The following is a 14,611-nucleotide window of genomic DNA, read 5'->3' on the forward strand; positions in this document are numbered from 1 at the left end:
CCAGTTCTGAAGATCACACTGTTGTCGTGAGATGTTTGCCTCACTTGGATCACTTTCTCCCACGTGCAGACGAGACAGAGTATGAGTACAGTGGCAGTGAGGAGGAGGAGGAGGATCCCCCAGAACAGGAGGGAGAACCAAGGTTTGCTTCCAGCGCTGTTTCTACTTACCAGCCATTGTTCAAACTATGTGCCAGGGCACAGTTTAACACTTGTGTGACTACTGTCATGACCCAGCTCCATCGTTAATGTCCCGGGTGAGTCCACGCTGCGCAGAGACTTCATCCGCCTGCAGCAGGAAAATAAAGAGAGGTCAGAGGCACTTCGTCGTCAGCAACTTTTGCAGGAGCAGCAGCTTCGCGAACAGGAAGAGTACAAGCGTCAACTACTGGCTGAGAGGCAGAAGCGTATCGAGCAGCAGAAGGAGCAGCGACGGCGACTGGAGGAGGTTAGTTTTCTTATTAGAACTCCAAAGGCGGAACAGAATGACCTCTGTTATATGTGACTAAAGAAGTGGATTTTTACATCAACAGCATTTGGTTGATTTTTTAAATTGTCTGAGCCAGTGTTTGTATGACCAATAATTTCTCCTCTTGATTAAAGGACATGTCTTTACTTTGACTTTGTGAGTTGTTTTTCATATTCTATTATGAAATTAATGTAACTGTTGGGACAGTCGCAATTTATTGTGGTATACGCAGCACCGTGATGGAGCCCCAACAACTGAGTGTCATATTCATTTGGACCTTGCAGCAACAGAGACGCGAACGGGAGATGAGACGGCAACAGGAGCGGGACCAGCGTCGGCGGGAGCAAGAGGAAAAGAGGCGCATTGAGGAGATGGATCGCAGGCGCAAAGAGGAGGAGGAGCGCCGGCGTGCTGAGGACGAGAAGAGGAGGAATGACCGTGAACAGGTCTGTTAAAACCACAGGGTACACAGTGGTGTGAAAAAGTGTTTGACCCCTTCCTGCTTTCCTTTTTTTTTTTTTTGCACGCTTGTCACACTTAAATGTTTCAAATCATCAGACAAATTTAAATATTAGTCACAACTGAACACAAAATGCAGGAAAAGGGAACCAAACCTACATAGCCCCTGTCGGATTTCAGTGATGCAAAACGTAGTTCCAGTTAGTTGCTGGGGACTCTTAAGTAAAGAGTTTGGCTTCTCAAAACAATATGCGTTAAAAAGAGTAATACATTTGCATCACAGAAATACCTCCTCGAAAAAATCAGACCTCACAATCTCGCTGCGTTACTTTCTCTCCTTCGTTGTATTACTGCACGCTATCACCTGTCCATTGTTTTGTATGTGGTGAAGATGGCTGCGACGCCATCTTGTGTACAGATGAAAACGCGGATGAACAATCCCTTTGAGGCATCTTGACCTTTGAGAAAATACTCTGGTCTGACGGGACAAACGTTGAACTTTTTGAAAGGTGTGTGTCCCATTACATCTGGTGTAAAAGTAACGCAGCATTTCAGAAAAAGAACATCATACCAACATTAAAATATGGTGGTGGTAGTGTGATGGTCTGGGGCTGTTTTGCTGCTTCAGGAAATGGAAACATGAATTCTGCTGTCTACCAAAAAATCCTGAAGGAGAATGTCCAGCCGTCTGGTGACCTCAAGATGAAAGCAACTTGGGTTCTGCAGCAGGACAATGATCCAAAACACACCAGCAAGTCCACTTGAAAAATTAGGGGGAACATTGCTTGACAGCCTGTTAAATGCAGTTTCATGTTTCTTGTTTGAAGTTTTTTGGAGATCTTAGAGGAGGAAGGAGAAACGTGTGGATTAATTTGAACTGCTTTGCTTCACTTTGATTGACAGGAGTACATCCGACGGCAGCTAGAGGAGGAGCAGAGACACTTGGAGATGCTACAGGAGCAGCTGCTGCGTGAACAGGCCATGTTGTTGGTCAGTACACATATGTAATGACTTGCTGTGCCACCTGTAGAGTGCAGTGTATATTTCCTTATCTGTCACTTCACGCACATGACTTCATCTCAACTGACTCCAGATCTGTCTTTATCTATTCATGTTTTAGAGGTAAGGACTGTGGAAGTTCTGGGACAATTCCACATACCAAATCTTGTGTTTGATTAGAGTTGCTGCGTAGAACGTCCCTTTTTTTTTTTTTTTTTTTTTTTTTTTTTTTTTTTAAATGATTGAGTAGACCGCGTTGAATCCCCCCTCCTTGAATCCTGCCCCACTCTGCGATAGGGGTTCAAGTGGCGCGAGCTGGAGGAGCAGCGCAAGGCTGAGCGGCTTCACAAGCGGCTGCATCAGGAACAGGTTTACCTGCTGTCACTCCAGCGTGCATCCCAACAGCAGCTTGGCGACAAGTCCAAAGTCCCCTCAGACCATAGCAAACCTCCTCCAATGACCTCCCAGCCCCCCGACAGAGTCCTCACCCTGCCCCCACAGGCTCTGGTCCTTGGCAGTGCCACCGTTGCCAGGGACTCGTCTGAGAGCTCTGGTGTGCACCCTGACTGCGTTAAAGCTCAGGCACCTGTGTTGGAGGAAAGTGACCCTGATGAGGACTTCAGCAGCAGGCTCACCTCCCGTAGTCCCAGCCCTCCTCATGAACCCACCATTAACTCCAAACCTCCCCTAGGAGAACATGCTGACCCTGATAGACCTGTCAGTCATCCTCCACAGCCTATCAGAGAGGTGAACCGCCTCGTTGGCTCTGACCGCCCTGTTGCCTGCTCTTTCCATCTTCTTCTCCTCGCTTGTCTTGGCTCCGCCCCTGTGACAACAGCGACAGGTGGTGCCAGCAACACAGTCGTCACCATTTCTCTTTTGGAGACCAAACTTGGTGAAGACTTACGGCTGCGCTGCCAATGCGAGTCGGTCCGCTGCATGTAAACGGACAAAAACCCAAACTAACAAGCAGAACATGTGAGCAGTGACACGTCATTAACAGTTTCCTCCCTTTTCATGATTCAAAAACGTTGAAACGATAGTACTGTATGTTACCTGCGTGTTTGTCTGTGCAGCTTTAAGCATGACTCATCACCCTAGTCACTCGTATGTCGTGAAAGAAGAAGCCCGCTGAGTGTGATGACGAACGTTTTGAGATTGTTTCTCAGCCCTCCTGTTTCGCACACTCACCTCATTGTTTGTCCCTTGTGGTCTCCTCACCCCAGGCTGATGAACGGTACCGTAAGAACATTCAGGGCTCCCCTCAGACCGCCCCTCCTCCCAAGCAACCCCCTCTACCCCCCCGCTCCGCTGAACCCTTTTCCAACGGTAGCTCATCTGAGGCCTCTGCCATGCACCGGCCCATGGAGCCTCAGGTAACCCCTCCACTTCATTCATCATGTGAATATTGTCACTGATAAACACCTTGAGTGTCTGGCTTCATTAGTCTATTTTGTAGTCAGTTTACTGAGTATGTAAAAACTGCACAACTGATCTACACAAAACTTTGTTGGGAGAAGCATGTACGAAAGATGAGCGCATTACACAAATCATTTTAGAACATGCGTGTTTAAAATACGTGGACTCAATACAGTGATTACTGTGAAGATTAGAAATGGCCATTTTTTTATTCAACACTTTAAAAATGGTACATCAGTTTTGGGCTTTTTATTTGTACTGACGTTTGTGGCCTGCAAGTTGAATAGTAATATTGGATAGTAATAGATAGTAATAGTAATAAGGATGTCCCAGTCCACATTTTTTGGCTTCTGATCCGATTATTTTTTTTGTAATAGTCTTGCCGTTCTGATACAGATCCTCTTTTTTTTATTAATAAGCTTTTGTTACAAACATGAATTTGTGGAATTGAATGTGGTTATAAAAATAGCTCTTCAAAGCATTAAAAATAATGCTTTTATTACACAGCATGGCCAGCAATATTGTTTGGCTTTTGTAACAAACCTCTGTGAGTCAGGTCCCTAATCCAATAAAATCTTCAATAAAAGTCCATCCAGTAAAAGATAAAATTGTAAAAAAAATGGGCGTGCAAATTTGACATGGTTATGGATCAATTTGTGGTGTGATTTAGAATACAGTCAAACCTGTCATAGCGGCCACCTTTATAGAACGGCCACCTGCCTATAGCAGCCACTGAAAAATCCCCCGCAGCAAATTTACATGTTATAGACCCTGTGTATAGCAGTCACCTGTCCAACGCGGCCAGCGGCCACTCATTTTGTCTCCCTTGGTCAATATCTGACTGCATAAAGCGGCCAAATTACCGACTCAAGTAGAAGCTTCATGCACGAAAAAGTTTTGTTTTTCAATCAATGAAGCCATCGTGTGTAGACTTTAATTACTGAGTCCTAGCTCAGTCACAATCATTCACAAGATCCACACAAACTGTCAGTTGTTCCACATAAAAAAGCCGTCTTCTTTTGAGCTCGCTATTTCCTGGTCAAACATGTAACTTTAAGAGCATTTGCACCAAAACATTACCGCAAAGTAGGCTGGGAACAGGACGTGCTCCCAGCGACGCTACAATAAAAAAAAAACATACGCTAGCATGCATGCGGCAGCGGGAGCAAAACTGAGTTCGGTTGTACTTAATTGAAGTATTTTAGAATGTACTCACGTTATTTTTCATTATCAGTCCTCATCCACAAATCCATCAAAGTCCTCATCTTCTGTATTCGACACAAAAAAAAGCCGTCGTCTTTTCCGTTCGCCACTAGTCTGTTAACTTGTCAGTGTTATTCAGCTCCGAAGCAAAGAAGGAAACTTGTCCTGTCGCTTCTGCCAACTTTATTTATTGAACGCAGCCACCAGACAGCAGCTCAGAACACACACATATCTCTCAGCATCGTCTCTCCTTCCTGCTTGCCCACAAGGCAATGGTTAAACAAGGTTAAACAAGCCCCACTACATAGCTGTCCAGGCACTGCCTGTAACAAGTGACACCGTTAATTTTCTGGTGTGAGACAATGTGCACAATGTGTGTCAATACTGTAATGCCGCTTGTTGTGGGGAAGGAGAGACTCACGTCGCCGATGCACTTTAATGGCTTTATTAACAGCGGAGAACACTGCAGGACTTTACATCCACGCCAACATAAACACACTTCCCAACTCTCTCCAAACTCACAGCTAGCACTGAGCCTAGCTCTCCTGCTCGGGACGCCCACCGTCACTTCCCGATGAACTAAAGCTGTAATGACAACTCTGCCGTATAAAAAGTAAAATATTAAAAGCGTAAGACATTACTAGCACAGCTTTGTTCTGTGGGTCGTGGATATACAAGTATTCTATCAGTTATTATTAAGCCTCTAGCTTCCTTTTAGTAAGTAAAAACCTTGGCTGTGATTGCACTACATTGTCATGTAGACCTACAAAGTACACGTGGAAGAACAAGAGGTGAATAAATGTATTGCAACTGATGAGGGGTAGGATTAAATAAGCTTTGCTTCTTCCTACTCCTTTTTGGACATGCAAAATTGTGAATTGTACTATGTGATGTGCTACTGTTTGACTCATATGCATGTTCAGGATGAATTAAAACCATGAACCATGATAATAACAAGCCTAGTAGTGCTGTACAACTTTTATCCGCAGTGCCCTCTACTGGTCAACATTATTATTATTATTATTATGTTCCCTTTTTTTTTCTTTTTTTTCCCTCTACTGGTCAACATTCAAACTGGACGGCAACCTGTCTATAGCGGCCACCTGTCTATAGCGGCCACTTTTGCAGACTCCCTCTAGTGGCCGCTATAGACAAGTTTGACTGTATATTAATTTTTTTTTTTTTTTTAACAAACCCTTCAACGCAATTCTAATTTATTGAGCGTTCCTAGTGTAAACAACCAGTGGTTAGAGCAGCACTTCCCATGCGTGCTCCCCGCACAATGAGACAGCAGTCCGGGCACAGTTGGGGGAACTACCGCTGTAGCTACGGACCCGAATATCCAACGTCCAACGTGAAACTAACTTCACCACAGTACACCGGACACGTCTACATGGTGGTGTTGCATTTTCTTCTTGCGGTTGGCGGGAGTCGAATGTCAAGCAGTTTTGAGGTGCATTACCGCACCTACCATGTTGGAGTGTGGCCCACACGGACGGATGGACGATATTATCCGATCTCCAAAATACAGCAGATCGGCAGCCAATCCCGATCTTGAATATCGAATCGGGACCTCCCTAATATAAATATAATGACAACGAAGTAATAAAATCCACAACAAATTCTCATAATTATTACAGCATAACTAGCCGCAATTTAGAACACAATATTCCTCTGTTTGTGAATGCACCTCGCAATGTGACCGTGGTTGGCCAACAGTGACAGTGTTTTGTTTCTTTTATGGACTGCGCTACGTAGCCATACAGTGAAATGTGTGTGCCGTGTTGGAATTGAGCACTCCTGTTGGCGTATTGAGGTATTAGTAAAGTTTAAAACGAGCATTAGACTCTGTGTTCCTGTGTCGTGTCTTACAAGACGTTACTTGCACAATATCACCTTCAAGCACACAGCAGGTGGCTGAGTCTGTATTACTTTAGTGCCGAAATGAGGCACCGATAGCCACGTAATTTTTTGGTCTGATTGCTATCGTTAATGTTGGCACCAGTGCCTACATGGAATCGGGTTTTGGTACCCATCCCGAGTGAAGATTGGTCATTTTTGTGTTTGACATCTGTGGTTTTCATCAATTGTCCAACACACACGGAACCCAAATGTATGTGGTAACATGAATGCCAGTCCAGACGATGACCTTGTTTGGTGTTGTCTCCTGTATGCATGTGCATGTATGTAAACCACACATCTTCCCTCATGTCTCACTGTGTTTCACCCCCTCCCCTCCCCTCCCCACTCCTTAAAGGTCCAGTGGTCTCACCTTGCCGCTCTAAAGAGTAGCAACAGTGCCGCCCCTTCTCCGCCTCCTCCTCCTCCGCCCGTGGTCGCTCGCTCCCAGTCCTTCAGTGAGCCCGGTGGTGTTACTGCTAACTTTGCACAACTCCACATGCGCTCCCAGGATCCCCACCATCACCACCATCACCACCCATCGCCTGCCCGCACTGAATCCCAGCCCCAACCGCCCCTCCACCAGCCTCTGGCCCCGCCCAGTGACGAAGTGCCACCCAAGGTAAGGAGTCAAGAGGGCTCCTTCCGCCCCCCTGGTGTGCTCCCCTCACTTGCCTCATTCTCATGTCTGTCGCTCCACTGACCATGCTGCTCAGTCACGACCTGCCTATCTGACTCTACAATGCATGTGAACATGTGCCTAAACGTCTGAATTGTGGTAGGTGGCAGTTTCACACTCATAAAGCAAACATTGTGTATGTCTCATCTAGGTACCGGTGAGAACAACGTCCCGATCCCCTGTACTGTCGCGCCGAGAGTCTCCACTACCATCGCAGCCTAGTGGCCAGAGGAGCGCATCTGGGTAAGTAGAGAAGACATTAGAGTACTCGGTGATAACGTTAAATGTTTTTGGGTATCTTATTGAACTTTGGACTACTGTCACTTTGGGGCAGTAATGTGGAGCACCGCCCTCTGTGGGACCGTGTGGAGAAGCTGCAGCCTCGGCCTGGCAGCGGCAGCTCCTCTGGCTCCTCCAACTCCAGCGCCCAGGCCAGTCCTGGGGACCGCTTCAGGCCACGCTGTGAGTCCCCTGGTTCCGTCCTCGGACACTCGGCTAAGTTTCCCTACGTTGTCATTAAAACCCAACCCCCGCTAATACTGTTGCTTCTTTTCCTCTGAAGCGTCCTCCAAATCTGAAGGATCGCCTCTCCAGCGCCCCGAGAGCGTTCCCAAAAAAGCAGATGAAAAGAACTTCGCCAGGCCTACTCGACCTGCTGTAAGTATGCCGTTTTGTAATGGGCCAGCAAAACTTTTAAACTGTTTTTGAAAAGCAGCAATAGAGTGAGGGAGCAACATTCGAACCCTGTGTGTGTTCATATATATACAATGATATATATATATATAAACACATGACTTGTATGCTAGGTTGGATAAGGAGGCAGAGACTGATCTATACAGGTTGGCAAGACAGAGAGACAGAGATGGGAAGGACGTGCAGCAGGTTAGGGTGATTAAGGATAGGGATGGAAGTCTATTGACAAGTGCCAGTAGTGTGATGGGAAGATGGAAAGAGTACTTTGAAGAGATGATGAACGTGGAAAATGAGAGAGAACAAAGACCAGAAGAGGTGACTTTTGTAGACTAGGAAGTAGCAAAGATTAGTCAGGATGAAGTGAGGAGGGCATTGAAGAGGATGATGAGTGGAAAGGCCGTCGGTCCTGATGATATACCTGTAGAGGTTTGGAAGTGTCTAGGAGAGGTGGCAGTAGAGTTCCTGACTGGGTTGTTCAACAGGATCTTAGATCATGAAAAGATGCCTGAGGAATGGAGGAGAAGTGTGCTGGTGCCCATTTTTAAGAACAAGGGAGATGTGCAGAGCTGTGGCAACTACAGAGGAATAAAACTGATGAGCCATACAATGAAGTTATGGGAAAGAGTAGTTGAAGCTAGACTAAGGGCACAATTGAGCATTTGTGAGCAGCAGTATGGTTTCATGCCAAAAAAGAGTACTACAGACGCAGTATTTGCTTTGAGGATGTTGATAGAGAAGTACAGAGAAGGCCAGACGGAGCTGCATTGTGTTTTTGTAGATCTGGAGAAAGCTTATGACAGGGTGCCCAGAGAGGAACTGTGGTATTGTATGAGGAAGTCTGGAGTGGCAGAGAAGTATGTTAGAGCAGTGCAGGACATGTATGAGGACTGGAAGACAGTGGTGAGGTGTGCTGTAGGTGTGACAGAGGAGTTCAAGGTGGAGGCGGGACTGCATCAGGGATCAGCTCTGAGCCCCTTCTTGTTCGCTATGGTGATGGACAGACTGACAGACGAGGTTAGACAGGAATCTCCATTGACTATGATGTTTGCAGATGACATTGTGATCTGCAGTGAGAGCAGTGAACAGGTGGAGGAGAAGCTAGAGAGGTGGAGGTTTGTCCTGGAAAGGAGAGGAATGAAGGTTAGGCGTAGTAAGACAGAGTACATGTGTGTGAATGAGAGGGACCCAAGTGGAAGAGTGAGGTTGCAGGGAAAAGAGATCAAGAAGGTGGAGGATTTTAAGTACTTAGGGTCAACAGTCCAGAGCAATGGAGTGTGTGGAAAAGAGGTGAAGAAGCGTGTACAGGCAGGACGGCACGGGTGGAGAAAACTGTCATGTGTGATAGAAGAGTTTCAGCTAAATTGAAAGGAAAGGTGTACAAAACTGTGGTTAGACCAGCAATGTTGTTTGGTCTAGAGACAGCATCAATGAGGAAAAGACAGGAGAAAGAGCTGGAGGTAGCAGAGATGAAGATGCTGAGGTTCTCTCTGGGAGTGACCAGGAAGGATAAGATCAGGAATGAGTACATCAGAGGGACGGCACATGTTAGAGGTTTTGGAGATAAAGTCAGAGAGGCCAGACGGAGATGGTTTGGACATGTCCAGAGGAGAGATAGGGAATATATAGGTAGAAAGATGCTGAGTTTGGAACTGCCAGGCAGGAGGCCTAGAGGAAGACCAAAGAGGAGGTTTATGGATGTAGTGAAAGAGGACATGAAGGTAGTTGGTGTGAGAGAAGAGGATGCAGAAGACAGGGTTAGATGGAGGCAATTGATTCGCTGTGGCGACCCCTGAAGGGAAAAGCCGAAAGGAGAAGAAGAAGATATATAAGTCGCACCTGACTATAAGTGGCAGGCTCAGCAAAACTATGAAAAGTCCGAAAAATACAGTATTTTTCCCTCTCACTCACCTGACGCGTACCTTCACATGAATCCAATGTTTGGTGGTTGTTGGGGAACCTCTTAAGTTGTTGTGGAAAGCATATTAAGAGACTAAATCAACTGGCCTGTGCTGTTCCTGCTCCACAGTCATTGCGTCCGATGATAACCATTAGTTTTGTTTGTAGGATGAATTCAGTATTATGTGATGTTGTGCGCCTGCACACCTCTTCTTCACTTTGCTGCCTTAGGCAGTGGCTGAAACCTCCACTGGTGGACTTGAATGCAATCACGATGAAACGGACGCATGCTTTTCCTGTCACCTTGCTCATCTATTTCACCGCTCCTCAGGACCTGACAGCCCTTGCCAAGGAACTCCGCGCAGTGGACGACGTGCGGCCTCCCCACAAAGTGACCGACTATTCTTCCTCAAGCGAGGAGTCCGGCACCACCGATGAGGAGGATGATGAAGAAGTAGACCAGGAGGCGGGAGAGGAGTCCACTTCGGGGGCAGAGGACTCTCGGTCTGGGTAGGTACCCTGCTGTTTTTTTTTGTTTTGATTTGTTCTTTTTCTTTGACATAGATTTGGTTAAAATGGGTCTGATTGTGGACGTCAGATCCTCTCATGGCTTCCACAGGAGAATGAGTAATGGAGAAAGTGGGTCTGCTAAAACAATGCTGGTGGAAGACTCAGAGAGTGAGCAGGCCACTACACCCTCAAAGGATGGTACGCTGGTCATCAGACAGGTAGGAATCGGAGATGGGAAGATCTTTATAAATCATTGTCAGCGCATAACCGTGACTTCCACCAGTAGAACACAGAAACATCATCTATTTTTTTGTGTTTTCATCCACTAATTCATCACCATCCTCCATTTCTGTGTAAAGTATATAAGTGTATCACCGTAGACCCACTGAGAGTATGTTGTTGGAAGAAGAGGATCTTAAAGACACAAGGCTGCACGCTGCCTCATCTCACCTCCTGCTGCTACTTGAGCCCAAAAGTGTGCCTGTTCTTGCTTGCAGAGCACCGCTGATATAAAGCAGTTGGTCAGTCTCTCCTCTTCCCCGGCCGGCACCACTCACGGCCAGCCCCTACCCCCCAGCCACACCTTCCAAGAGAAGAATGGCTTCGCTGGCCGCATTCACCACCTACCAGACCTTATCCAGCAGAGCCATCACTCCCCATCCTCTTCCACATCCATGCTTTCCTCCTTCTCCTCCTTCTCATCATCTCCGAGCCATGCCAGTCTGGCCATGTCCCCACAGAACGCCCTGGACAAGCTTGTTGCCGTTGAGGTACGTGGCCCTCACTCTGCTGAGGCCAGCAACACAGGAATGGACTGCAGGCGTGTTCAGGCTCGGATATACAAGTAGCAGCTGCATGTGTTTTCAAGTTGTTGGAGTTTAAGACTAGCACCATAGTAGAAAAAATTTAACCCTGACAATAAAGTGAAGCGGAATTGCTTTACAGGGAAGCCTTCATGGTCAAATAGTCCATTCCGGGACACTGGTTGACCTCCAATTGAAATAGAAATCCATTTCAGGGTCCGTCGTCCTCATTAAACTTTTATTAACTGCATAGGCAACGTAATAATATAGTGGTACCTCTGTTTTTTTTTTTTGTCCCAAAAAGTTAGACCACAAGTTAGGGAACCTATGACTTGGGAACATTTCTTTCTTTATTGACAATGTAAGGTAAAACTTTACAGAAATCACACTGTTAAAAGTAACGTTCAAAATATAAAACTTTCATATGCATTTCAAACCATCCATCTATTTTTTACCGCAGTGCAGGTGGCTGGAGCCGGTACCAGCTGTCCTTCCAATATTTTACTGGTCAGACACCAAAACTCAATTATTACTGAGTAATACGGCAGCCTACCGGGGGTCGTTGAAATGTCAAGAGGTAAACTTCCCTCCTTTTAATCAAATAGTCAGCTCGGGAATTCTTCAGAGCCAACCCTTTAGATGAAGATGACGGTGAAAAGAGAGAAAGATACGGAGTACAGTGCAAAACCGTGCAGCACCAGAAGTGGCATTACGGTTATGGTTTAATTTATTTGAACATGCATACAAGTTACATTGGAATACATCAAATATTACAATTCACAATTCCACATGTCCAAAAGGAGCAAGAAGCAAAGCTCATTTAATCCCACCCCCCATCCGTTCTACATCAATTGCAATACATTTGTTCACTTCCTGTCTTCGAAATGCGCTCTTAATTTAGCATTAATGCTAAGAAGTATTTGATTTCTTATTGTATAACTTCAGTATAACAACGTTAATAACCATAATAAATTCAGAGACTCCTTGTATTCTAAAATTGTAGGTCTTGCTTAAAAAGTCATGCATTTAGTTCTATACAATGTTAAAAAGGATTGTATGGCTCTGACAGAAATGCATTTTAAAATATGTGGCTTTCATGGCTCTTTTAGCTAAAAAGGTTCCCAACCCCTGGGTTAGAAGAGAATCGAAGCATACGAAAACAGAGGCAATTTTTATCATTTTAAAATAATATAAAGCCAATTAAACCCCCAAAAATGAACGCAAATAACATTTTATACAGAAAACAATGTGAAATAATTCCAAATGACCAGTTCAATAGTGTTTCTCACCTTCTTTATCAAAGTATTGGCACTCGTGAGTTATTTAGCAGTCACACTCAATAAAAAAAACGCACAGTGAGTCAGCAGTGCATAGAGTGCTTTGTTTGCCTGCTCTATTCTGCACAGCGATGCAGTACAGTGCAACCGGACTACTATGTTACGTGCAACCAAAACCGAGACGGTGTATGAAAACTGAGGCAAAATCTTTTGACAAATCCCGACTTACATGAAAACTGGCACATACGAAAACCGAAGACTGTAAAAATAATACTCAAGCACCAAATAGTCTTTACATTGTGTCACAGATATTTCTTATATGTCACAAAGGTAAAGAGTCAAGAATGAAAATCAAACTCTGCCTTTGACATGTTGATGCATCCGGTCTTACTGAACAAAACACCTTTGCTGCTCTGAATGCGAGTCCACATTTCTTAACAACCCTTCTTTTGTGATTTTACAGGCATTTTTGCCTGTAAAATGTCTGAATTGCACACACTCAGGTACTTAAAGGGTCCACTATATTTCTAAACGCTAACAGACAAAAAAATAAAATATCCGAGCCTGTATAAAACCTTGAGTACCATCCTGGTTGTTGAGCATCTCTGCATCTTCTGGCTTCGCTCTGCCTCTCCTCCGCCTCCGTGTGGCCAAGCTGATGCCTGCTGCTAACATGGCCGTGTCCTGGTGGTAGAACATCGTTATAGCAGGGAGGAAACTAGCTCGGAACTTCTCAGGGTGAACTAACAAGCAAGCGCCTCTGCTTTGAGTTGTACTTGTAGTAGCAGGTGCCTCACCTACACCCCCCCACCCCACCCCACCCCACTGCCTCAAACCAGATGCATCTTGGTGGTGAATTTAGGATCCTCTTCTGCCTGCACCTAATCATAAGCAGCCTTTCACCGCATTAATCTACTACCATGATTTCTTCCTTTCCACTTTTTTGTCCTTACTAATCTTGAAACTACACATCTTCATTTCATCTACATGTTTTTGATGTGCTTGTGTGTCTAACAAAATATTTTACTATTTATTTTCTATAATGCTTGTTTGTCTAACAAAGAATTTGGTATTTTTGTTTCCAGGTGGCACTTTGCATTGCATACTTTCTATGTTAAGCTATGCAGGGGGTCCTCTGTTTACATCGTTTTGTGGTTACGTGTACGCTCCCAAAAACGACGAGATTCGCTCGAGGATGAGTGAGAACTGTGCGCCGCGGAGGGATAAATAGATAGATACTTTATTGATAAGAGAAATGTGAATTTCTCCAAAAATGTCATAATGAACTTAATCACTTAAATCACAAAATAAAATAAACAACCAAGGCAAGACATGAGAGACAAGAAAAATAAGAAATAGAATAAGAATAAATAAATATGGGACAGGTCACGTCAAATTTGTAGTCCAATAATACATAATGAATAATACATCATAATAGTAATACATCATAATTTAATAGTGTAAGTCCAGTCCTGTGTGTGTGTTTATCGCTCCCTTTCTGTTGTGTTGAAAAGCCGTATGGCGTGGGGGGGGGGGAACGATCTGCTCAGTCTTTCGGTGGAGCAGGACAGTGATGGTAATCTGTCACTGAAACTGCTCATTTCGTCGGGAAATGATGCTGTGCATTGCATTGAAGGACGCCAGCCTTCTGAGGAAATACAGGCGGCTATGCCCCTTTCTGCACAGAGCATCTTTGTTGGCGGTACAGTCCAGTTTATCATCCACTCCCAGGTATTTGTAGGTGTGAACCACCTCCACACGGTCACCTGGGTGTGTCCGGTTTCTCTTAAAGTCCACCACCCTCAATATTGGCCGCACTTGCCTCAATCGCTTGACCGTCGTGACCATCATTAAGGATAAAGATGGTATTGTAACGTCTACCCGGACATTGTAAGGATGACAAGGTGGCTCATCAATGTCTTTATTGCAAAAACAAAACATGCTGCTGTCGCCCGGACCACAACAAAACGACATCCACAAACTTGACTGTCCTCTCTGGTCACGCAGTCAGGACACATGTCGTGGTCACAGACGGTCAGAAAACACATAACTTTTAACAGTACTGTACAGTACACATGGCTGCCAGGTCGCTGATCCTATGAAAGCGACAGCAACAACTAGGCTTGTGATGAGATCTCGCGAGATCAAACCGTGATGAGGGTTCTCGTTCAGAAGAAAGCTGTCTCGCGATACTTAAATAAATTAATCGAACGAGAACGAACTCGATAATTCTGCCTGCCTCCATATATTACCATGTGCATGCGTGTCTGTTTTCCTCCTTGTCGAGTCCATTATGTTTTTCCTGT

The 14,611-nt window shown here is 45.1% G+C and overlaps 1 protein-coding gene across 8 annotated transcripts in view; it reads left to right on the plus strand.

The window, feature by feature from the left end:
* The window catches only part of LOC129179918 (mitogen-activated protein kinase kinase kinase kinase 4), a 40,550-nt gene that overhangs the window by 20,678 nt on the left and 5,261 nt on the right, over positions 1-14,611 (plus strand). The window contains exons 11-23 of one of the 8 annotated variants that reach the window (XM_054774290.1): positions 70-142; positions 237-447; positions 753-914; positions 1,831-1,917; positions 2,224-2,673; positions 3,153-3,302; positions 6,806-7,069; positions 7,278-7,369; positions 7,461-7,588; positions 7,689-7,783; positions 10,047-10,225; positions 10,335-10,443; positions 10,723-10,995. In XM_054774290.1, the coding sequence (XP_054630265.1) occupies positions 70-142; positions 237-447; positions 753-914; positions 1,831-1,917; positions 2,224-2,673; positions 3,153-3,302; positions 6,806-7,069; positions 7,278-7,369; positions 7,461-7,588; positions 7,689-7,783; positions 10,047-10,225; positions 10,335-10,443; positions 10,723-10,995 (2,273 nt within the window). Of the gene's footprint in view, positions 1-69; positions 143-236; positions 448-752; positions 915-1,318; positions 1,518-1,555; positions 1,669-1,830; positions 1,918-2,223; positions 2,674-3,152; positions 3,303-6,805; positions 7,070-7,277; positions 7,370-7,460; positions 7,589-7,688; positions 7,784-10,046; positions 10,226-10,313; positions 10,444-10,722; positions 10,996-14,611 lie in introns of those variants that run through there. The other 7 variants (XM_054773901.1, XM_054773812.1, XM_054774376.1 and 4 more) reach the window with 7 other exon arrangements.

Source organism: Dunckerocampus dactyliophorus, chromosome 1 (assembly GCF_027744805.1).
Source record: "Dunckerocampus dactyliophorus isolate RoL2022-P2 chromosome 1, RoL_Ddac_1.1, whole genome shotgun sequence".
NCBI lineage: Eukaryota > Metazoa > Chordata > Actinopteri > Syngnathiformes > Syngnathidae > Dunckerocampus > Dunckerocampus dactyliophorus.